Source organism: Vanessa atalanta, chromosome W (genome assembly GCF_905147765.1).
Source record: "Vanessa atalanta chromosome W, ilVanAtal1.2, whole genome shotgun sequence".
NCBI classification, from domain to species: Eukaryota; Metazoa; Arthropoda; class Insecta; order Lepidoptera; family Nymphalidae; genus Vanessa; species Vanessa atalanta.
In genome coordinates this window covers 7,645,039-7,669,793 of record NC_061901.1, presented here as the reverse complement: position 1 = coordinate 7,669,793, position 24,755 = coordinate 7,645,039, and the positions used below count along the sequence as shown (strand labels likewise).

The 24,755-nt window shown below is 37.0% G+C and overlaps 2 protein-coding genes across 2 annotated transcripts; both read left to right on the top strand.

Moving 5' to 3' along the window:
- Positions 1-5,410: 5,410 nt before the first annotated feature.
- Positions 5,411-19,556, top strand: LOC125075632. Its single transcript, XM_047687340.1, has 8 exons — positions 5,411-5,429; positions 5,502-6,160; positions 6,254-6,514; positions 7,331-7,444; positions 7,674-7,920; positions 9,354-9,522; positions 18,066-18,206; positions 19,424-19,556. Exons 1-8 carry the CDS (start codon positions 5,411-5,413, stop codon positions 19,554-19,556), a joined length of 1,743 nt encoding a protein of 580 aa, XP_047543296.1.
- A 3,622-nt stretch (positions 19,557-23,178) lies between these two features.
- On the top strand, positions 23,179-24,012 carry LOC125075631. Its single transcript, XM_047687339.1, has one exon. It carries the CDS (start codon positions 23,179-23,181, stop codon positions 24,010-24,012), a length of 834 nt encoding a protein of 277 aa, XP_047543295.1.
- The last annotated feature ends 743 nt before the right edge of the window (positions 24,013-24,755 follow it).

Sequence of the window (24,755 nt, the reverse complement as noted above, 5' to 3'; positions counted from 1 at the left end):
ATTCGATTCAAGATTATGAGTTATGCGACTTTAGGTCAACTGCTAATGACTTAAATAGGGCTAAAGCTCTATTAAACATTTTAAATTTAAATCACCTCAATACAGAGGAGCGCAAATACATTCAGGATATATGTGCAAAGTATTCAGATGTTTTCTTTTTGCCAGGCGATAAATTAAATACTACCAATATTTATCAACAATCAATAGCTTTGAAACCGAATACGAGTCCGGTATATGTTAAGCAGTATAGATTACCCCATTTTTTAAAAAAATGAAGTTAATAATCAAATTACAGAAATGCTTAAGAATGACATTATAGAAGAAGCTAAGAGCGAGTGGTCAAGTCCAATTTTGTTAGTACCGAAAAAAAGTGATAGTGATAAAAAGTGGAGACTTGTTATCGACTGTCGGAAACTTAATGACTGCATTGTGGACGATAAGTTCCCTTTGCCAAATATAAATGAAATTTTAGACTCTCTCTGTGGTTCTATCTATTTCTCACACTTAGATCTTAATCAAAGTTACTATCAGGTAGAGTTATAAACGAAGTAGGGAATTCACGGCTTTTACGACAAACACTGGTCAATACCAAATGAAAAGATTACCAATGGGTCTTAAGACTAGTCCTAGCGCTTTTAGCAGAGCCATGTCAGTTGCAATGTCAGGGTTAACATTTGATAAGTGTTTTGTTTATTTAGATGATTTAGTTGTATTTGGAAGAAATTTGAGCGTACATAATAAAAATTTGATTAACGTTATGGAAAGGCTAAGAAAAGTTAATTTAAAATTAAATCCCAAGAAATGTAATTTTTTGAAGAAAGAAATTCTTTATTTAGGACATTTAGTTTCAAAAGATGGAGTTTTACCTGACCCTGCAAAAATCAAAATCCTACAAAAATATCCCATACCTACTAATACTGACGAAGTTAAAAGGTTCGTAGCGTTTTGTAATCATTATCGAAAATTTATCAAAAATTTTGCCGAAATAACATATCCCTTAAATAAATTAACGAGAAAATATGAACGATTTGTTTGGACTGAAGAGTGTCAAAAAAGTTTCGAAACATTAAAACAGGCTTTGACAAGTCCCCCAGTATTAGAATTTCCCGATTTTTCAGAAAATAATGAATTCGTCATTCAAACTGACGCTTCAGGTACAGCAATTGGCGCTGTTTTGTGTAATCAAAATATGAAACCGGTAGCTTTTGCAAGCAGACCTCTTAATAAAGTCGAAACAAACTACCCCACTATTCAAAAAGAGTTACTTGCTATAGTGTGGGCAGTAAAATACTTTAGACCATATGTATACGGTAGATCTTTTACGATTATGACAGACCATAGACCTTTATTATATCTATTCTCAATGAAAGACCCCTCAAGTAGACTTCTTAAGTTTAGGTTAGCACTAAAGGTAAAGATAATAGCGTAAAAGGTAAGGATAATAGCGTAGCGGACGCTTTGTGTAGAATTAGCATAACATCGGACACTTTAAAACAAATGAACGAAGAAATATTGTTAGTTATGACTAGAGGCCAAAAGAGGCGTTTAGAAAATAAAGTAGAGCAGGATAATACAATTAAAATTAGTAAACCTAATGAATCGTGGCCTGATCAACCACGAGTAGTTTAGGTACTAAAGATACCAAATGATTCAGTGGAAATGACTTTTATAAATAATGAGGAGTTAAATAAATTGAAAAATAATGATAATTTATACGAAGAGAAAAAATGTTTTATTTATAGTCTACGTAGAAAAATATTATATATTAATCTTAAATTTAGGGCACAATTTACGCGAGCCGAATTGGTGACTAAGATAGGAGAATTTTGTAAAACTAGAAAAATAAATGAACTATGCATAGTAAAGAATAATGAAATTGAAAATTTCATAAAAGAATTGTTAAAAGAAATAAAAGAACGTAAGGACTGGAGTGGTCCACGTATCTATGTTCTAAGAGGAGTTAAAAGAATATATGATGGGGAAGAAAGAAAATACACATTACATGACTTTCATTTACTACCCACCGCAGGTCATGCAGGTGTGCGTAGAATGACAAATAATATTAAAAGAAAATTTTACTGGCCAGGCTTGGATAAAGATGTTAAAATATTTTTTAGCAAGTGCGTTCAGTGTCAAAAAATGAAACATTGTAGGTATGTCAAGGCGCCCATGGACATAACTACAACGGCTTCACATGATTTTGAAAAGATCTATCTTGACGTCGTAGGACCTTTGCAAAAGGACATTGAAGACAATTGCTACATTTAAACACTTCAATGTAAATTGACTAAGTTCGTAGAGGCCTATCCTCTAAAAAATAAGGACACGGTAAGTATAGCAAAAGCATTAGTTAAAAATTTTATATTAAGGTTCGGGATACCAAACACCATAGCTACAGATCGTGGGACAGAGTTTGTCATCATCCTCCTGCCCTTATCCCAATTTTACTTGGGGTCGGCGCAGCATGTCTTCTTCTTCCATACTTCTCTGTCAGACGTCATCTCACAAGTAACATTCTTTCTAACCATATCGTCTTTCACACAATCCATCCATCGTTTCTTGGGTCGTCCCCTACCTCTATATCCATCCACATCCATACTCAAAACCTTTCTCACAACATGGTCCTCATTCCTCCGCATAACATGCCCATACCAGGATAGCCGGTTTCCAGATAGCTTCTCGGTTACCGGTGCCACTTTCAAACTTCCTCTTATGTACTCATTCCTTACTCTATCCATTCGCGTAACACCACACATTGCTCTCAGCATTCTCATCTCTGCCACATGCAATTGTCTTTCAGTCATCCCTTTTATAGCCCAACACTCTGATCCATATAGAATAGCAGGTCTGATCATGGTCTTATAGATCTTCCCCTTAAGTCTAAGAGGAATACGGGGGTCACAAATTGTTCCCGTAACCTGCCGCCATTTCATCCACCCTGTGTTAATCCTGTGCTTTACCGTTCGATCTATTTCGCCATCGCCTTGAATGAGTGAACCGAGATACCGGAAGTCGGAGCAGACTGGAAGGGCTACGCCATCAAGCGCTATGGCTTCAGGACCGGAGAGACCGCCGAAATCGCAGAACATGTATTCGGTCTTCGTTCTACTGATTTTCAAGCCAACATTCTCCAGTTTCTGTTGCCAATCTTCCAATCTGTTCTGGATCTCAGGTCCATCTTCACCAACCAATACAATGTCGTCGGCAAAAAGCACGCACCAGGGTGCCTCCTCCTGTATGTTCGCCGTTAGAGTTAGCCGTCTATAATCAGCAGGAAGAGGTAAGGACTTAGAGCCGACCCTTGGTGCAACCCTACAGCCACACTGAACTGGTCGGTGTTGCCGGCAGACGATCGGACGTAGGTACAGGATCCCCTGTACATAGCACGGACTAACTCCACATACTTGCCAGGCAAACCTTTCTCTTTCAATGCCCACCATAACACTTCACGAGGCACCCTATCATAGGCTTTCTCGAGATCAATGAATACCATGTGCAGGTTCTTGTGAGCACGTCTGTACTTCTCGCACAATTGGCGGAGTGCAAAAATAGCGTCCATTGTCCCTCGACCTGACATAAACCCAAACTGATTTTGGGCAATTTCACTCTCTTCTCGCAATCTTCTCTCTATTACCTTCTCCCATATTTTCATAGTATGTGACATGAGCTTTATCTCTCTATAGTTGTTGCAATCCTGTATATCCCCTTTATTTTTGAAGATGGGCACTAGCGAACTACTGCACCATTCTTGAGGGATGGTTTCTTCATGCAACAACTTATTGAAGAATAAAGTCAACCACATACATCCGTCAGTCTTTAACACCTTCCATACTTCAACTGGTATGTCATCTGGACCCAAAGCCTTCCCATTTTTCATACTTTTGACTGCTGTCATTATCTCATCCATGCTTATTTCCCTTATTTACTTGTGGCTCTTGGAGAATACCATTCCAGTCATTCTCTTCATTCATAAGCTTTTCAAAATAAATCTTCCATCGCTCTTTTATTTCCTCATCTCTACATAACACCTTACCAGCCTCATCTTTCATGCATTTGATATGTGTTATATCTCTCGATCGTCTTTTTTTTCTTTCGTAATTCGGTAGAGTTCCTTCTGGCCTCTAGGGCTGTCCAGTGAGTTGTACAACTTTTCTTGTGCCTTAGCTCTGGCCACTGCTACCGCCTTCTTTGCTCTCCAGACAGACTTTGTGGGACAGAGTTTGTATCTACTGTAATGGAACAGGTATGTAAAATTTTAAATATACAAAAATTGACTTCTACAGCTTATCACCACCAATCTATCGGTGCACTTGAAAATTCGCATAAAAATTTAGGTGCTTTCTTACGCATTCAGTGTGATGGTCAGAAAGACACCTGGAGTCAATGGTTATCTTTTTGGTGTTTTAATTTTAATAATACTGTTCACACAGAAACGAAATACACACCATTCGAGCTAGTTTTTGGTAGACCTAGTGTAATACCTTGTAGAGTAAGTCAATATATTGAACCATTATATAACCCAGATAATTATGCTTTAGATCTTAAGTTTAAGTTACAAGTAGCGCAGCAAGATGCTCGTGAAAATTAAATTTTAAGCAAACAAAATCATAAATGTAATTACGATAAATATACAAATAATGTAACTTATACAAATGGACAACTAATTTTAATTAAAAATGAAACGGCAAATAAACTGGACACACAGTGGATTGGACCATTTGTAATTTTAGAAGATTTAGGACTAAATGTAAAAATTTTAAAATGTAATAAGCCTTATATTGTCCATAAAAATAGAACTAAATCATTTAAAACCTAAATTCAATTATAATGTACCTATTTCTAAAAAAAAAAAATTGTACCAAAACATTTTTTTTTTTTTTCAATTTACTCCCCGAGGTGTAGTGTAATAAGTAGTATGTAAGTCAGATGGCGTATAAATATTAAGATCGTTGCACTAATTAGTCAGTAATAAATCATCTTCTACCAAATACACTCGTTTCAATAACATAAGTCCCCTCATAGGCATCGCAGGTGATAAGCAATCAATATACGTAAGTGAACACCTATCCCCAACGAACAAGAAACTTCACGCAGCTACGAGACTAATCGCAAAAGAGAAGAAATACGAGTTTGTCTGGATCCGAAATAGCCGCATTTATATTCCTAAAAATAAGCATTCACCTGCAATTTTAATAAGAAATACCGAATTTTTAAATACTCTTAAGTAATTTTATAGTTATATTATTCTACTTTTTTATACCTAAGTTAGTATTTATTGTGCCTTTTTAGTTTTAAAATTCAATATTAAATTTTTTTATCAAAATGTGAGGGGCCTGCGGACCAAAACTGAAGACCTCTATTTATGTCATAATTCTTACGGAAATTTGGCTGAATGATACAATATTTGATCATGAATTATTTGACACTCGGTATTCAGTATTTAGGCGCGATCGCAGTACAACTTCATCTTATTTGAAAGATGGTGGTGGTGTTGTAATCAGAGTACAATCAGCCGCTGTGTATGGTTTTTGTGGATTACGAGAAAGCCTTTGACTCCATCGAAACCTGGGCAGTGCTCGACTCATTGCAGAGATGTCATATCGATTGGAGATATATCGAGGTACTGAGGTGTCTGTACAACGCCGCTACAATGACTGTCCACATCCAGGACTGTAAGACGAAGGCGATCCAACTGCGCAGAGGGGTGAGACAGGGGGATGTAATATCCCCGAAACTGTTCACCAACGCGTTGGAAGACGTCTTCAAGACGCTGGATTGGACTGGATGTGGAGTCAATGTAAACGGCGAGTGCATCTCACACCTTCGATTTGCCGACGATATCGTCATCATAGCAGAGTCGCTGGAACAGCTAACCGAAATGCTGCGTAGCCTAAGCGATTCTTCCCGACGTGTCGGTCTCGGTATGAACTTGGACAAGACCAAGGTCATGTTCAATAGGCATGTCGTGCCGGGGCCGATATACGTCGAAGGGAAACCTCTCGAAGTTGTCAGTGAATATACCTACCTAGGACAGGTCATTCAAGTCGGTAGGAACAACTTCGAGAAGGAAGCCGATCGAAGAATTCGCTTGGGATGGGCAGCATTTGGCAACCTTCGTCAAGTCCTCACGTCGTCTATACCGCAAAGTTTGAAGACGAAAGTCTTCAACCAATGCGTCTTACCTGCCATGACATACGGTGCCGAAACGTGGACACTGACTGCGGGACTAGTCCACAAATTCAAAGTCGCTCAGCGGGCTATGGAGCGAGCTATGCTCGGAGTATCTTTGAAGGATAAGATCAGAAATGAGATTATCCGGAAAAGAACCGGAGTCACCGACATAGCTTGCAAAATTAGCAGGCTGAAGTGGCAGTGGGCTGGTCACGTATGTCGTAGGACCGATGGCCGTTGGAGCAGACGAGTCCTAGAGTGGAGACCGCGAATCGGCAAACGCAGCGTAGGGCGCCCTCCAGCCAGGTGGACCGATGACCTCATGAAGGTGGCGGGGACCGACTGGATGCGGAAGGCGGAGGACCGGGAGCTTTGGCGCACCTTGGGAGAGGCCTATGTTCAGCAGTGGACAACGATTGGCTTTTGATGATGTGTTGTAATTGCCATACACAAAAAGTTTGAGAGTCTGAGAAAAAACACTTGGGAATCTATATGTGAAGATCTTTGGGTTTCATTTAAAATAGGTCAAAGGGCGCAAATTAATATTTGTGGTGTCTATATTCCACCTCCAGTAAAGGCGTTGGAACTTAATTACTTTCTTAAAAATACTGCACAAGTTATTAACTCTAACACCGATGACGGCACAATAAACGTGGTGATTGGGGATTTCAATTTGAGCAATATTGTCTGGGAATATAGCACTTACAGTCGTAGTCTAATACCTGTACGTACAAACAATAACGTGGATTCTTTATTTATTGACACAATATTTTTTTGCAACCTACATCAATGCAACTCAATTTCTAATTATAACGAAAGAATTCTCGACCTAGTTCTTAGCTCACATCCATCTTTTCTTACAGTATCTGAAGAAAAACCCTTAGTCCCGCTTGATTGTCATCACCCAGCCTTATTAATAGACCTACAGTATTCTACTCAAAAACACTATCTTAAAAGAAACACTGAACCTAAATATAATTTTGCGTTTTGTGACTATAATACTGTTATTGAGGAACTTTCAAACATTGATTGGGCACATTTATGGAAAAATTGTAGCTCTGTAGATGAAATGATAGAAGTTTTTTATGAGACTTTACTAAATGTTATTTACAAAAATTTTTCACCTCGGTCACTCGATTCGACCGGTCGCGCATCACAGTGTCGCTGCGACTATATTGCTGCTACCGGCCGATACAGAGTATTGACGGAACAGAGACATACATTACTTATATCTACAATGACTGATAAAGGAGGTACGGAACAGGTCATGGAAGTAAGTTTCACATCTGCATCGGACCAATCATCACCGAACTTTGTGACCCAACGCACTCGCTCTGGGGTAGCTGAACAATCCATGCGCAGGGAATTTCAAGATTTCCAAAATGCCATAATGAACAAATTAGATAATTGGTTCCTCCATCAGGAAACTCTTATTTCAAGAATATTGGAAGATTTTGCAGATCTGAAAAAATCCGTAAATTTTATATCTGAACATTTTGAAGAACTCAATAACAGATATACGATTTGAGCAAGTAGAACAGCAGCCTAAAGATATGAGTCATTTGGAGGCCAAAATAGATATGATGGAGCAGCAGGCACGACAGTGCAACCTCGAAATTGCCAACGTTCCGGAAAGACGCGGCGAGAATCTTATCAAAATCATTGAAGAGCTCGGAACCGCAATCAAGCTTACTATCAATGCTGGTGATATCGTGTCAGCGCATCGTGTACCGCATGCTGATAACAAAAGTACTCATCTCAAAAATATAATTGTAAAATTACACACTAGGGGTCCGTCGGGATAACATACTAGCAGCTGCGCGAATGAAAAAAGGCATTTCCACAGAAAACATACAGATTAGTGGAGAGAAGCGTAAGATTTTTCGAATGAACACCTTACGTTAAAAAAATAGAAGCTGTTTCGGAGTGCACGTGAATTATGCAAAAAACAAAACTTTCGTTTCGTCTGGGTTAAACAGTGTTCTTGTGCGTGAAAATGAGACATCGCATGTCATCGCAATTCGTAAAGAAGAAGACTTGTCTAAAATCAAACCTAAACGTTGAACGTGAGTTAGTTTTGCATATTACTTGTCCCATAGTAATGTTTCTGGTATCCCTTTTTCAAACTAATTTTAAGTTTAGTAACAAAAACAACATTAGTATTAGTTTACATCTGTACTTGCACTACTATGTACAAAAATTATCCTACTACCCCAAAACATCGCGTTCATTGGTATTGTTTGTGAATAATGTTGATCTTTATTTCCAACTTATACTAAATCTCGTTATAAAATAATATTTCTACTCTTTACCCACGTGATATGTAAATTAAATATTATTAAAACTGGTTTCTATAATTTAACACAATATTATAAGATAGTTTTGACATTTATACAATACAATTATAACGTAACTTTATTTCTTTTTTGTTATGATAAAATTTATAATATATGTATACGTGTGTACCTATATAGATTTCTCGAACCAATACTGTCGTCTGATTTGTATTCTTTATTTTTAACATTTTATATCATAATATACTCATGTTCATAAATCATCATTATACACCTCATTTAAAATATTTAATAATTACAATTAGACGTCTTTTACATTATTTTAACATTTATATAATTATACCCATATTGTATGTATATTGGCGTGCATCTATGTATGTATTTATGTATGTGATATATTGGTTACATAAGTTTATTTTTTCTAGCAATTTATTTATTTTATTTTTTTGTTACCTTGTATTTTTATATTTCTTTCTTATTTACAGTATACACTTAGGTCATCAGTCAAACGTACGACTGATTTATTTCGCCTTTTTTTGCATACGTATTTGATATTTTACCACTCAACGAATCGAAGACGAATATAATCAGCTCATACTTATTCGTGAATGATAATAATTCGAATCAAATAATTTATATAACCATTACGCTTGTAACATCATTATTATTCCTCATATTTCTTTACATATTGTCCAATGCTGATGCTTAAAAATATTTCGTTATATTATCAAAACTGCGGGGGAATCAGAACCAAACTAAACACTGTTTACATGAACATTTTATCTAATTCTTATGACGTTATTATTTTAACGGAAACTTGGTTAACACCTGATATATCTGATGGCGAATTTATTGACGGGCGGTATATCGTATTTCGCTGTGATCGAGACCGTGCGGCGACTGGCAAGTTGGAGGGGGGCGGGGTACTAGTGGCCGTGCGGCGCGAGCTGGGTGCCGTGCGCTGCGCGCTGCCTGCGCCCGCGCCGACTGCTGTGGACTGCGTCACCGTCTGGTTGCCGGCTTCGTCTCGCGCCAAGCGACACATTATTAATGCAGTGTATATACCGCCCAATCTCTGCGTTGATATATATATCTCCTATTTAGACCTCCTCAGTGAACTGCTTCTAAGTAAATTGTGTGAAAATATAACTAATTTCTATATTGCAGGTGATTTTAATATACCTAAGCTCGACTGGGTTATACTAGAGGGTAACAGTGCGCCAGTAATTAAAATTGATACTTCTAATGCCGGTAGATATCTTATTCAAACGCTCTCGTTATTGAATGCAACCCAATACAATATTTATAAAAATAATAATAATCGCTTATTAGATTTATTTATATCTAATACTGATTGCGAATGCTTTGTTCCCTCGTTAGCTTTGTCTCCTGAAGTATCGCATCATCCCTGTTTTATTGCTTTGACTAAACTAAAAAGTGCATTTCTGTCGGTTCCCCGTCAACAAAGACTAAAACTATGTTTCAGAAAAGCAGACTATGTTAAAATAAATAAGGCTATATCTGAGGTGGATTGGTGCACCTTATTTTTAAATGAGTCACCTAACAGTATTGTCATTAAATTTTATGAAAAACTGTTTTCAATAATCAAGCAATTTACGCCGATAGTTAATGTTAAGCACACAAATTTCCCAGTATGGTTTTCACCTGCCTTGAAACACATATTTAAAGCCAAAACAAAGGTTTGGATAAAATGGAAAAAATTCAAAAACGTGGCTGACTATGAATTATTCTCTATGTATCGTAACAGGTTTAGGGCTGAATGTAAAAAATGTTTTGACATGTATATGACACTTATTGAAAAAAGTATAATTAATAATATAAAAATATTTTGGAACTATATTTCAAATCGCAAAGCTAAACCGGCCATACCCAGTGTAATGTCCTACATGGGTATAACTACTGATGACCCTAAAAGCATATGTAACATGTTCGGCCAATTCTTCCAGTCTGTTTTTGAACCTTCAACTATTAATTTAGACTCTCTGGAACCACTAGATAGTAGTATTTGTACCCACGTAAATATTTTTAGTATAACATTTTCTGAAGGTTCTGTTCTAACTCAATTAAAATTATTAGATTATACTAAAGGGCCTGGACCTGATTCTATACCACCCTATTTTTTAAAGTTAACAGCCACTACAATTTATATTCCGCTTACGATAATCTACAATAGGTGCATGCAAGAAGGGACATTCCTGATATATGGAAAAATGCAAATATCACACCTGTGTATAAAAATGGTACGAGATCAAATGTAGGAAATTATCGTCCTATTTCTATATTATCGACCTTGGCAAAACTTTTCGAGAGGCTTGTGCATATGCAACTATATCCTATAATGCATAATGAAATCATAAAAGAACAACATGGTTTTGTTCAACGTAGGTCAACTGTTACAAATTTGGCATTTTATACTAATTACTTATTTCAAAATATGGACAACAGAATACAGGTAGACGCTGTGTACACGGATTTCCGAAAAGCTTTTGACAAGGTCGATCATAAAATTCTGTTAAAAAAAATTGCATTCAATGGAATTCGAGGTAATCTTTTACGCTGGTTTTCTTCTTACATAGTTAAAAGGTCTCAGAAAATTGTAATTAATGGCTTTGAGTCAGATTCATATATTGCAGCATCTGGTGTACCCCAAGGATCTATTCTTGGTCCCCTACTCTTTATAATATTTATAAATGACATATACAAATTCTTTAAACACAGTAGATTCTTACTTTATGCAGATGATCTCAAGGTCTACTTAGGAATTAATACCTTATCAGACTGCCTAAAGTTGCAGGATGACTTTGACAAGCTTTCTGGTTACTGTTCAGCTAATAAGTTATACCTTAGTCCATCTAAGTGTAATACAATTACTTTTACAAAAAAACATAATGTTATCCAATATAAATATTGTTTACAAGAATCTGAATTGGAAAGAGTTTCAAATGTACGTGACTTACTTTTGATCTTCATATAGACAATATTGTAAATAATGCGTTTAAAATGTATGGTTTTGTCATGAGAAACACTAATGACTTTAAAAACTCTAATACATTCGTACGTTTATATTGTAATCTAATAAGACCTCACCTTGAATATGCTTCACAGATCTGGAACCCTATTTACAATAAATACATAACCCAATAATGTTGTCTTAGATTTTCGCGATTATTACACATTGAAATAAAACTAGTTTTTTAACGGATTTAATCGCGTATATTAATTATTTTATTTTAACATCCCGACGTTTCGAGCACTTTGCAGTGTTCGTGGTCACGGGCAGACTAAGGTGACATTTGTCTGTTCGAATTAAAAAGAAATATTATTTACAACTACCGCCAACGATTTCTTAATTGGTATCTTGAGTAGCGTTCCGGTTGCACGCAGAAGGCACTAACTGTATCTTTAGGTCTTGCAGTCTGTTGGATTTGGGATTTTAAATTTTTAATAAGTGGATCCCAAGTGTTAGAAAGTCTCCAACCATCTTCTCTATTGAAGTTCGGATGTTTTTGAATTTCAATAGCCTCACGTATCATTCTAGGAATGAATCTGTGTTCTCTAGCGAGGATCTGTGGTTTATCAAATCGAATAAAATGGTTGGGTTTATCCAGAGCATGTTCACAGACTGCAGACTTTGAAGAACGCCTATTTTTGACATCTCCTATATGTTCCTTGACCCTAGTACCGATGCTTCTCTTTGTTTGACCTATGTAAGATAAACCACACTCACATTCGAGTTTATATACTCCCGCAGTTTGTAAAGGGATATTACTCTTGATAGGTCTCAAGAACTGGCTCACTTTCTTATGAGGCTTGTAAATGGTTTTAATCGAAGCTCGCTTCAAGATATTGCCAATCCTGTCTGTAACTCCCTTCACATATGGTAGAAATGCAGGTTGTCGCTCAACTGTGGGTGGCTTGATACGGCTTCTGCGATGCTGGCGAGGCACGGGCAGCTTGTTCTGGTGGAGTGCAAGCTTGACCTGAAGTAGCTCGTCCTCTAGGTGTTCAGCATCGCAGAGATGGTGGGCTCTCTGAAACAAAGATTTGCCAACGGTAGCTAACTGACTAGGGTGGTGGTGCGAGTCACCATTGAGGTATTTATTGGTGTGTGTGGTTTTCCTATAAACTGTGTGACTTAATGTATTGTCAGGATTCCTGATAATAAGGATGTCAAGAAAAGCTAAAGAATTATTTGCCTCTAATTCCATAGTAAATTGAATGTTTTTATTTATAGAATTGAGATGTACTAAAAATGCAGATGTCCGATCACTAGGTAGTATTGTGAAAGTGTCATCTACGTACCGTTTATAAAACCTAGGTGTTATTGGTCCGGAGCGAAGAGCCCTCTCCTCTAGGTCTTCCATGAATAAATCAGCGACCACGGGGGATACTGGGGAACCCATGGCTACTCCGTCAACTTGTACATAGAATTCATCATTCCACAATAAATAACCAGATGTGAGGCAGTGATGTAACAGCTCTGCATATTCAATAGGCATGTTGTGTGTCTGTAGCTTCCTCTTGACAATTTCGATGCAGTCTTGTATGGGTAAGGAGGTATACAATGACTGGACATCAAAACTAACCATTGTCTCATTGTTGGTTAATTTAAGGTCTTTGATTTCACCAACAAACTGGTAAGAATCCTTGACATACGCCGCAGTGTGTCCTCGGAGGGGTGATAATATCCTTGCTATGTGTTGAGCCAATCTATATGTTGGTGTATCGATTTGGCTTACAATAGGACGCAGCGGAGCACCAGTTTTATGGATCTTAGGTAACCCATACAGTTTTGGTGGCTTTGCACATGTAGGCACGAGTGATTTTTTGTCCAGATTTAATTTTTCTTGATGTTTAGATATTAACGCGGATGTCTTTTTAAGAATATTATTAGTAGGGTCTTTAGTTACTTTTTTATAAGTTTTTACATCCGATAAAATCGCGGAAATTTTCTGGTTATAATCACACGTATCCATCACAACGGTCGCGTTTCCCTTATCTGCTCGGAGGACTGTAATGTCTTTATTGTTTTTAGTACATCTCAATTCTATAAATAAAAACATTCAATTTACTATGGAATTAGAGGCAAATAATTCTTTAGCTTTTCTTGACATCCTTATTATCAGGAATCCTGACAATACATTAAGTCACACAGTTTATAGGAAACCCACACACACCAATAAATACCTCAATGGTGACTCGCACCACCACCCTAGTCAGTTAGCTACCGTTGGCAAATCTTTGTTTCAGAGAGCCCACCATCTCTGCGATGCTGAACACCTAGAGGACGAGCTACTTCAGGTCAAGCTTGCACTCCACCAGAACAAGCTGCCCGTGCCTCGCCAGCATCGCAGAAGCCGTATCAAGCCACCCACAGTTGAGCGACAACCTGCATTTCTACCATATGTGAAGGGAGTTACAGACAGGATTGGCAATATCTTGAAGCGAGCTTCGATTAAAACCATTTACAAGCCTCATAAGAAAGTGAGCCAGTTCTTGAGACCTATCAAGAGTAATATCCCTTTACAAACTGCGGGAGTATATAAATTCGAATGTGAGTGTGGTTTATCTTACATAGGTCAAACAAAGAGAAGCATCGGTACTAGGGTCAAGGAACATATAGGAGATGTCAAAAATAGGCGTTCTTCAAAGTCTGCAGTCTGTGAACATGCTCTGGATAAACCCAACCATTTTATTCGATTTGATAAACCACAGATCCTCGCTAGAGAACACAGATTCATTCCTAGAATGATACGTGAGGCTATTGAAATTCAAAAACATCCGAACTTCAATAGAGAAGATGGTTGGAGACTTTCTAACACTTGGGATCCACTTATTAAAAATTTAAAATCCCAAATCCAACAGACTGCAAGACCTAAAGATACAGTTAGTGCCTTCTGCGTGCAACCGGAACGCTACTCAAGATACCAATTAAGAAATCGTTGGCGGTAGTTGTAAATAATATTTCTTTTTAATTCGAACAGACAAATGTCACCTTAGTCTGCCCGTGACCACGAACACTGCAAAGTGCTCGAAACGTCGGGATGTTAAAATAAAATAATTAATATACGCGATTAAATCCGTTAAAAAACTAGTTTTATTTCTACATAACCCAAATTGAACGCGTTCAACATAAATTCCTACGTTCCGTATGCTATAAATGTTCTCACTGCCGATTATCCTATGACCAACTTCTTAAAAAATACAAGTTAATTTCTCTTAATAATAGGAGTAAGCTCCTAGATGCGACGACTTTATACAATATATGTAACGCAAAAATCGACTGTCCAGAACTATTGGGTGAAATACATTTTTTGATACCTACCAGACCGTTGCGACAGACTCGCGAGGCTAGACTGTTCGCTATTAAAAAGTGTAATTCCAATGCTGGCAAACGAGCACCTTTATATCGCTTATTGCAAAGTTACAATGAAACCTTTAACAAAATTGATATTTTTGTTTATAATAACAATAGAAAGTATAAATTAGATTTACTTAAATGTTTACGTGATTGAACGTGATGTTGTTGGGATGTTTATCTTATAAGAATATAATTATTTACCTGTAATCTACTTTAATATAGTCTGTCTTTGTTCCTTATATTGTTTTAATGTATCCGTGGACAATGTTGTGGATTGTACAAATACTCTTAAGCCTATCTTTAGATTACTACTTTTGTTACCACTTTTTTTTATGCAATTGTTTATTGTTCCTCAATAAAAAATAAAAAAATACCACAAAACCCCGTGATGGCAAGCATCCCATATGGTATTTACGTTCTCTTATACGTACTCTTAAGAAAAAATCAAAATATCATAAAGTATTCAAGAAGTATAAAAATCCTATGGATAAATACACTAACGACCTCCTAAGAGATCGCTCAAGCGATATTTCAATGCTATGATTTCTTCAATATTTGAATGCTATGATTTCTTCAAAAAAAATATATCAGACCATATTCGCAACAATCCTTAATATTTTTGGAAATATTTTAAAGACAGAAAATGCAATTCTAAGTCGATTCCCAATCAAATGATATGATAAAAGCTACAGGAGAACAGGAAATATGTAATCTTTTTTCTTATAATTTTCAGTCGATCTATGATACCACACATAAGTTTCCACCTTTCAACCCAAAATATTTAACTGGTATTGAATGTACTAATAATACATACGCCAAATGTTCTGTAACAGATCATGAGGTTAAAACACCTGATGAGATCTAATATCACCTACATTTATTAAAAATTGTGCTAAAGTTTTAGTTAACCCCCTTACAACAATATATAATAAATCACTTCAATCGGGAATATTCCCAGCTAAATGGAAAGTTGCTTATATAGCGCCAATTCATAAATCTGGAGACATTCATAATATTTCTAATTACAGACCAACATCCATACTATCTACTTTTGGGAAAGTTTTTGAGTCACTAATTCAAAAAAAGATGTATTCTCATTTAAAACCTTACTTTGATTCATACCAGCATGGCTTTTGTCCACATAAATCCACAACATCTAATCTAGTTAGTTACATATCTGATATTTCTGAAGCTGTGGATAAGAATAATGAGGTACATGCTATATATCTGGATTTTAAAAAAGCGTTCGACTTAGTCCACCACGACATTCTTTTAACCAAATTGGAATGTATGGGTATTCATGGTTCCTTGTTACGTTGGTGTGAGTCATACTTAAAGAATCGATCCCAATTAGTTGCCATTAAGGGTTTTAAATATTTTGAATGTAAAATACCCTCTGGTGTACCGCAAGGGTCACACTTAGGACCTTTGTTTTTCCTTGTTTTCATTAATGATGTTGGAAAAGTACTTAAATCTAAATATCAAATATTCGCAGATGATTTAAAAATATACAGGGAAATTAAATCAATAGAGGATATCGAAATCCTATAAAGTGACATCGACAACCTTGTTTGTTGGTGTCTTGCAAATCGTGTGACTCGTAAATAAGGATAAATGTGTTCATATTAAATTTAGTAGAAAACGAAAGCCACTAAAACACACTTACTACATCGACGGTACGCCTCTTACGGAATCAACGAATGTTAGGGATCTCGGGGTGATAATAGAAAACACCTTAAGCTTTAGAGGTCACATTGATTCCATCATCAAATTTCACATCAAAAGCCTCGCAAGTATCTGGTCTGGTGTTAAGATTAATGAAAATCTTTAAGGATCCAAGCTTGACAATATTAGTATACTATAAGGTTGAGATTGGAGATCGAAATAAAACATGTTGGATGCTCAAATGATACTGACTGACTGTGTATTTGTTATTCTAATTTATACGTTACATACATGCTTGTACATAACACACTACACCTCCCATCGAGGGGAAAAAAAAAATAGTACGAATAGTACACTTTTTTTTTACATATATAAATGGTTAACATATATGTATGTAAATATTAATTTAAAACACATTAAGCTATAAAATGATTAGGTGCATATCCCATTACAATACATTCATCGTGAAATAATAACAAGATGATTCACTAATTCTAAATGTTTATTAACTTACATAGAGTTCTATCTTTATGTTATTCGTAATAAGGCTTAGTTCTATTCTTATGAATAACGTCTAGTTTTCCATTAATTTCGATCTCTACATTCGGTGAAATATCTCTAATTACAGTGTAAGGTCCAGAATAAAGGTTTGATAATTTATTACCAGTTTCATTTTTAATGAGGATTTTATCATTAGGCTTGTACTTTATAGTATTTGTAAAAGTATCATATTTTACTTTTATTCTTTAATACGTATATTTCGTCGATCGACATTTTTTTACAAACGATACTCAACTCTCTCACAAATTCGGCTCGCGTAATTTGAGATTGAGAAGATGAGTTTATAAACAAATTAAAGTGAGCTTTATCATATGAAAAAATATTGTTCTCATAATAAATATTATTTTTTCTCCGTAATATATTTAAATTACATTTATCTATATAATCGTAATTCTACGGCATTTTTGGGTTTAGTATAAGTTTCGACCACACAGGTTGATCAGGCCTAGTGTTGTCGGTTTCATTAATGTCAGCTTGAGACTTTGTGTCCATTCCATTCATATCGTTCATTCTTCGCTTCTGAGCACGCGTCATCACAAGTACACATTCATTATTATATTCTTTATTGCACTAAAATATGTTACAATCATGGTACAGTAACATATGTACAGGCAAAGGTGGACTTATCTCTAAAAGAGATTTCTTCCAGTCAACCTATGGAGGTGAGTGACAGGGTGATGTAGCGGGCAAAATAGTGCATACTGTAGTATAAAGAAATATGAAAATATAAATACTTACATAAATAAAAATATAATACATAAACATACATAAAAATACAATACACAAAATACATATACTACGTATATTATTTATATATAAATACATATACATACATATTTACAAATCGGTGTTAATTTAATATGCAAAATAAAACAGAAAAGACATGGGGAGAAGTAAGGTTAAGATGAAGGGTTAGCTTGTGAGAGAAAATAATGTTTCAAGCGGCTTTTAAATAAATCAATACTACTACTGTTTTGGATGGATTTCGGCAGGTTATTCCACAGTATCGGAGCTCGTACTGTAAACGATTGCAGACGAAATTTTGTATTACTCCTAGGCACATCTAGCATCGAAGTGATGCAAGAGCGCCTGGAGCGTATGGGAGTGGGTAGGAGGTTGATCCGGGAGCTAAGGTACGAAGGAGTATGCGGGTTATTGAGTATGTTGAACAGGACTGAAAGGATGTGCATATCTCGGCGAAATCGGATAGGGAGCCATTTAAGTTGAGCGCGGAAATGAGAAACATGGTCATACTTACGTAGCCCGAAAATAAAACGAATAGCGAGGTTTTGTAGGCGCTCTAACTTATTAAGTTGCTCCTCCGTCACATCTAGAAAGCAGGCATCGGCGTAGTCAATAATTGGGAGAAGAAGTGATTGAGCGAGCATAATTTTGGTATTGAAGGGGAGAAAATATTGGAGACGTTTGAGAGAGTGAAAAGTGTAATGAAAACGCTTACTGATATCGTTGAGGTGAGCAGTCCAGGACATGTTGCAGTCTATGATCAGGCCCAAATTTTTTACTTTGTCATGGTATGCTATTGGAACCCCAGCATACATGACACAGGGTACAGACGACCAGTCTATTTTACTTCTTAATCTACTGCTACCAACAATCATGGCCTGAGATTTGTCGGGGTTAACCAATAAACCAAAGGATTTAGCCCAGGACTGAACAGCCGAAAGATCTTCATTAAGGCAATTAACAGTGTCAGACAGCTCACTCAACTCAAAATGACGATACAACTGCAAATCATCTGCATACAGATGAAAGGGAGAAGAAATAACACGCGATATATTATTAATAAAAATAGAGAAGAGCAGAGGTGAGAGAACGCCACCTTGAGGAACACCGGCAGTAAGGTTTGTCCAATCAGAGGATGAATCCTTTGTTTTTACACATTGCCGGCGCCCGAAGAGATAGGAGTGGAACCAATCAATGGTAGTTGAAGAGATGTTAACTGCTCGGAGGACACCGAGAAGAATGTCAAAATCAACAGAGTTGAAGGCATTGCTGAAGTCCAACAAGGCAATTACAGTAAGCTTGGTATTATCCATAGCATACCGCATGTCCTCAGTTATATTCAGCAGTGCTCCAACAGTGCTGTGGGAAGGTCGGAAGCCGGATTGGTAAGGACACAAGAGGTTGTTGATGGTGAAATAGGAATAGAGTTGCTTGTGAACCACAGACTCTAGGACTTTAGAAAGGATGGGCAGTATAGATATGGGTCGGAATTGCGAAGGGGAGGAGGGATTGGAGGTTTTTGGTAATGGAATGACATAGGCATTCCTCCACAGTGATGGAAAGACATTGCACGATAGTGAGAAATTAATAATGTGTGTGATCACAGGTGCAATATCCTCCAGCACAGGAAGAATCATGTCCAGGCTGAGATTGTCACTGCCGATGGCTTTCGTGGAGATAGACCTGACATTCCTCTTTACGGTATCCTCCGAAACTGGTTCAAAAGTGAAAGGGGGTAGGTCTGGTGGGACAAGACGAGACAAATAAGACAGGGTAGCTGTTTTAGTGTCATTATCTAGTGTGATAGGCGGAGTGGTAAAGTGATGATTTAAAGCATTGAGATCCACAACAGTTTGACAACTATCCGTGGTTTTGCCCACACCTAAAGACCGTAAGAATCCCCAAACTTGCGCTTGAGAAAGATTCTGAAGCGTTAAGTGAATATAGCGGCGTTTGGCATCCCTACACATTCTGTTGCAGATGTTACGAAGTTTTTTGTATGCGTCAAGGCCTTCCTGCGATGGAAATTTTTTGTGTCGGGCTTTTGCTCTATCGCGTTTAGCCATGGTTCTTCTGATCACCGGCGTTAACCAGGGAGCAGGCGCGTGTTTCATTCGCACTGGGCGAACAGGTGCATGGACATCATATAAACGTATCAGTTCAGCAGTCAGTGATTCAACCATGTCATCAATATTATTAGTTGACAATAGAGGTGCCCAGTCAATATTTTTTACATCCTCTCTCAAGCGTTCTAGGTCCATATGCTTAAAGTCGCGTAGAAGAAAAACCTTGCCTCTAATCTTGGGAGGTCGCACTTTGTAAGTGATGAAAATTAGGTCGTGATACGAGAATGGAGAAGTCATTTGACCGTGAGAGAAAACAAAATTGGGGTTAGAGACAGTGATTAGATCAAGTTGTGTAGGCCTGCTGTTTGGAAAGTAATGAGTTGGAGAAGTCATGGGAAGAAGGTTTAAATTCAAAGATGACATTAGCGTTTTCAAGGTTTGTGCTCTGGAGTCATTTTTCAAAAGGCATGTGTTTAAGTCACCCATGCATATAATGTGATCGTACAAGGGGACAAAATTTTCAAGAAGGCTTTCTAATGTGTTAAAATAATTTATCTTATCACTTGGACAATATAGCACTCCAAGCAAAATTTTTTTATGATGTACGACTATCTCCAAGAAAAGATACTCAAGATAGCCTGTGTATTGAGAAGGGGAAGAAGAGACTACACTGACAGGAATGTTGCTGCGAAGGTAAATACCAACGCCACCACCACCCTGAGCAGTGCGATCATTGCGGAATAACTGATAACCTGGAAGAGCACAACTGGTAGATGGAATTGACGGTTTCAACCAGGTTTCGGACACAAGAATTCCGTCAACCACGCCGGTACTGAAAGATGTGAGAAGATCAGAGTAGTGAACTACTAAGCTCTGTGCGTTAATATGCACTAAGGAGAGGAGGTTAGTAGTATTATCAAATATTTTTGACAATTTCACTTCAAGTGTTTCAGAGTCTGAAATTGACGTGTTGTTGCTACTTGAAACACTCATAAATTCATCCGATGAACAAGAAAAATATTCTTCATCCAACATTATATAAAATATATAATATATTAAAAATATATATATCTATGTATTTAAAATAAATATATAAGTATTTAAAATAAATAAATACAAAATTGCTAATTAAAAACATTACACAAACCTCAGAGACATAAGTTGACCTTTAAAAAAAAAAAAAATCCATTACACTTAAGAAATGAACACACTGTACATCAAATATAAATAAAAATAAAAGTAAGTTTTACCAAAAAAACAAAATAATTAAAAGTAAGTATCAAAGTAAATCTAATATTAAAATGACAAAAAAAAAAGGTATCTAGTATACATAAACAAAGATAGACTTAAAATTTGTACAGGCTCAAAAGGTCAGAATCCATAGCAGTAAATAGTGACATTTGACAGTAGTTGTTATATGAACATCAAATTAATAGGACAGGTAGTTAAAAATAAAGTTATAAAACGTTAATATAGTTCAAAATAAAAGTTAAGTTACAATAATATAAATTAGCAATACCCTGCAATGTAAAAGACAGCGGCAGAGTGATATAAACCGACCGAATTGCGAAGTTATAAACAAAGTACCCGTGATCAGTTGTGGCAATTTGGATGCTGAGCGAATAATTGTTTGAGCTCGGAAGATGATGTAATCTTTTTCCGGGTATTGTTTGGAAGAAGGATGACAATTTCGCCGTCTACTGACCAACACTTCTTTATTCCAAAATATTTCCGAGCTTCTACGAAAACAGCTTGACGGGACTTGGTCAGAAATTCTGTGACTGTTATTTTGGAACCCTTCAGCGCCGTCTTGGCCTTCCATACTCTGGAGCGAAAGTGTACGGAGGTGAAACGAATTAATATAGGACGCGGAGCATCCCTCTTCACCCCCAAGCGATGGCAGCAGTCGATCACTTCAGGTGCAGCATCTGACATCTTCAATTGGCCAGTTAATACAGCTAACGTTTTCTTCATGACCTCTTCGCCTTGGTCTTCTTTAACACCATGGAGGAGAAGAACCTTCCTACGACACTGAGAGTCTATGCGATCCAACCCATTTGCAACAATCTCGATCTGGGCTTTGAGTAGTCCGAGCGATTTCCACACAAGGGACTTGAATGTGTAAAACTCGGCAGACAAGGACTTTATTGTTGGATTCGTAGGAGCAGAGGCGCTTGATGGTACCAAATTTCTTTCAAATTCTTCCATTCTTTGGCTGAACATCGCAGAGAGTTCCTCCATCCCTTTAACCAGCTGTTCAACAGGAGTATCCATTTCTCAGTGGTGTAATAACTTATGTGAGAGTGTAGTGATGGTCCACTAATGCTTAGGTAGTGTAAGTATTAAAACATAAGCACTAATGTATTTAATAAAATTAAATAAAGATAGAGCTTTGAAAAGTACGACTATATATTTTCACTATACCCGCAAAAATCATCAATTCATCTCTTTCAATTCTTTTGAAGTCACAATCACACGAGATAATGCATCTGCAGCTGCATTCTCTTTGCCTTTCACATATTCAATTACATAGTCGTATTCTTCTAGTACGAGTCTAAATTTTAGTAATCGACTAGATTACTGCCCAAACAATTGCTAATAATTCTTTTTCTATTGTAGGATATTGTCTCTCAGCCTTGTTAAGAGTCCTACTGGCAAAAGCGACAGATCGTCCGTCTGAATTAAATAAAATAGCTCCTATCGTGTGACCCGACGCATCTGTTTGAACTATAAATTGATTTTTATCGGATAAATCGGGATATTGAAGAACTGGTGGGGACATAATACATTTTCTTAAAGTTTCAAATGATTCTTGACAATTTTTATTCCAGTTAAATTTTACATTTTTACGACATAATAAATTTAAAGGATACGCTATTTCTGCAAAGTTAGGTATAAATTTTCTATAATAATTTGCTAACGCTACAAATCTCCGAGTGTCGTCAACATTTTGAGGAACTGGATAATTGCTAATTATACTAATTTTTTCTGGATCTGGTAGAACTCCTTCGTTTGACACAATGTGCCCTAAATAAAGTAACTGTTTTTTAAGAAAATCGCATGTGCCGTGTGCACATAAGTATTTAATTTTGTAACACTATATTTTTGTAATAAGATAGTCGTGCTCGATGTTGTAACTTCTCTGTACAGCCAGTCATACTGTAGAAAGCGCAATAAAGAGACGTAAAAATTGGATTCGTAGTTTGTTCTGCACCTCTTATAATATTTAATTAAATTATAAAAAAATACCTACAGTAAAGGTATATTTGGTGACCCCGACACAAGAACCTACATAATGACGAGCGCCAACAGTTCAGGAGCAGCAGCGCAAAATGACTCCTCCGGTTTAGCATCGATAACAGTTTTGTCGAGGATTCCGGAGTTCTGGTGTGATAAACCCAGATTATGGTTTGTACAAACTGATGCAATACTTGGACCGCAGAAGCTGAGCGATGAAGCAAAATACAATTTGGTTGTTGCTAAGTTAGGCAAGGAGGTGATTCAACAAGTAAGTGACATTTTATTAAAGCCGCTCGAGACTAAGAAATTTGAAGCTCTAAAATCACGCTTATTGCAAGTAAATGAAGAATCTGAAATTCGGCAATTTCAAAAATTACTCAGCGAGATGGAATTGGGAGATCAAAAACCGTCTCAATTACTTCGAAAAATGAAGGAATTGGCGAGAGATAAAATTCCAGACGAAACCCTATCTATTATGTGGCAAGGACACCTTCCTGCCTCAGTGCGAGCTGTCTTAGCGACTACAGATGTAAAGAATGTAGAAAATCTGGCCGCTATCGCTGACAAGATAATAGAGACGTCAAGGCCACAAGAAATTTCGGAAATAAGGGCTAATACTTCAAGTTCTAATGACACAGCTTTAATTTTAGCCGAAATAGCTAAATTAAATCTGCGGATAAATTATTTAGAAACACAAAAACCTACATTTAGAAATCGCATACACAACTTTCGGCGCGCGCGCTCTCGGTCTACATCGCGACGGCGTAATATGAGCCGGCGCACGCCCAATAGTGCGGATTGGCTTTGTTCGTATCATTATCGCTACCGGAATAGAGCAACGAAATGTATGGAGCCGTGTGCTTGGAAAAAGATCAATCAGGAAAACTAAATATGGTGCAATCGGAGGCGGAGATTGGCACCATTTTGACTTCTAAACGCCTATGTGTTATGGACAAAAACAGTGGTTACAATTTTTTAGTGGACACTGGTGCGAATATTTCAGTTATTCCAGCGACTAAGAGACCTTATCGTAGTAACAGTTGTAGTGAGTACAGTCTGTACGTAGCTAATGGGACCGAAATAAAAACATTTTTAGATTTAAATTTACGGCGACCCTACCGTTGGACTTTCGTTATAGCAGAAGTAAATCAACCAATTTTAGGCGCAGACTTTTTAAGCCACCATAAATTAGAAGTAGACGTATTCAGGAAGAAACTAATAGACGAAATGACGAATTTATCTGTGTTAGCGTCAGTGAGATTAGATGGTCAAGGATCGATAACAACAATAAACTCTAACCATCCGTATAGTGACTTATTAGCATTATATCCCGATATTACTAAGCCAATGTGTTTCAAAGATACTCCACGCCACTCTGTAGTCCATTATATAGAAACAAACGGGCCGCCTGTGTTCGCGCGCCCGCGTCCTTTACCACCGGATAAATTTCAAAAGGTAAAGGCTGAATTCCAAAGGATGCAAGACATGGGCATATGTAGACCAAGCAAGAGTAACTGGTCTTCTCCACTTCATGTAGTAGTCAAGAAAAATGGAGAATTACGACCGTGCGGAGACTATCGGCGTTTAAACTTTATTACTAAGCCGGACAGATATCTGATTCCTCATATACAG

What these genes read in the sequence shown, in the direction of transcription:
- LOC125075632 (XM_047687340.1), top strand. An exon ending in CGCAAAGTTTGAAGACGAAA is followed by an intron (nt 6,161 to 6,253) that starts GTCTTCAACCAA and finishes AAAGTCGCTCAG; the next exon opens with CGGGCTATGGAGCGAGCTAT. An exon ending in GTACGGAACAGGTCATGGAA is followed by an intron (nt 7,445 to 7,673) that starts GTAAGTTTCACA and finishes AACATTTTGAAG; the next exon opens with AACTCAATAACAGATATACG.
- LOC125075631 (XM_047687339.1), top strand. Translation starts at nt 23,179, where the DNA reads ATGACGAGCGCCAACAGTTCAGGAGCAGCAGCGCAAAATGACTCCTCC.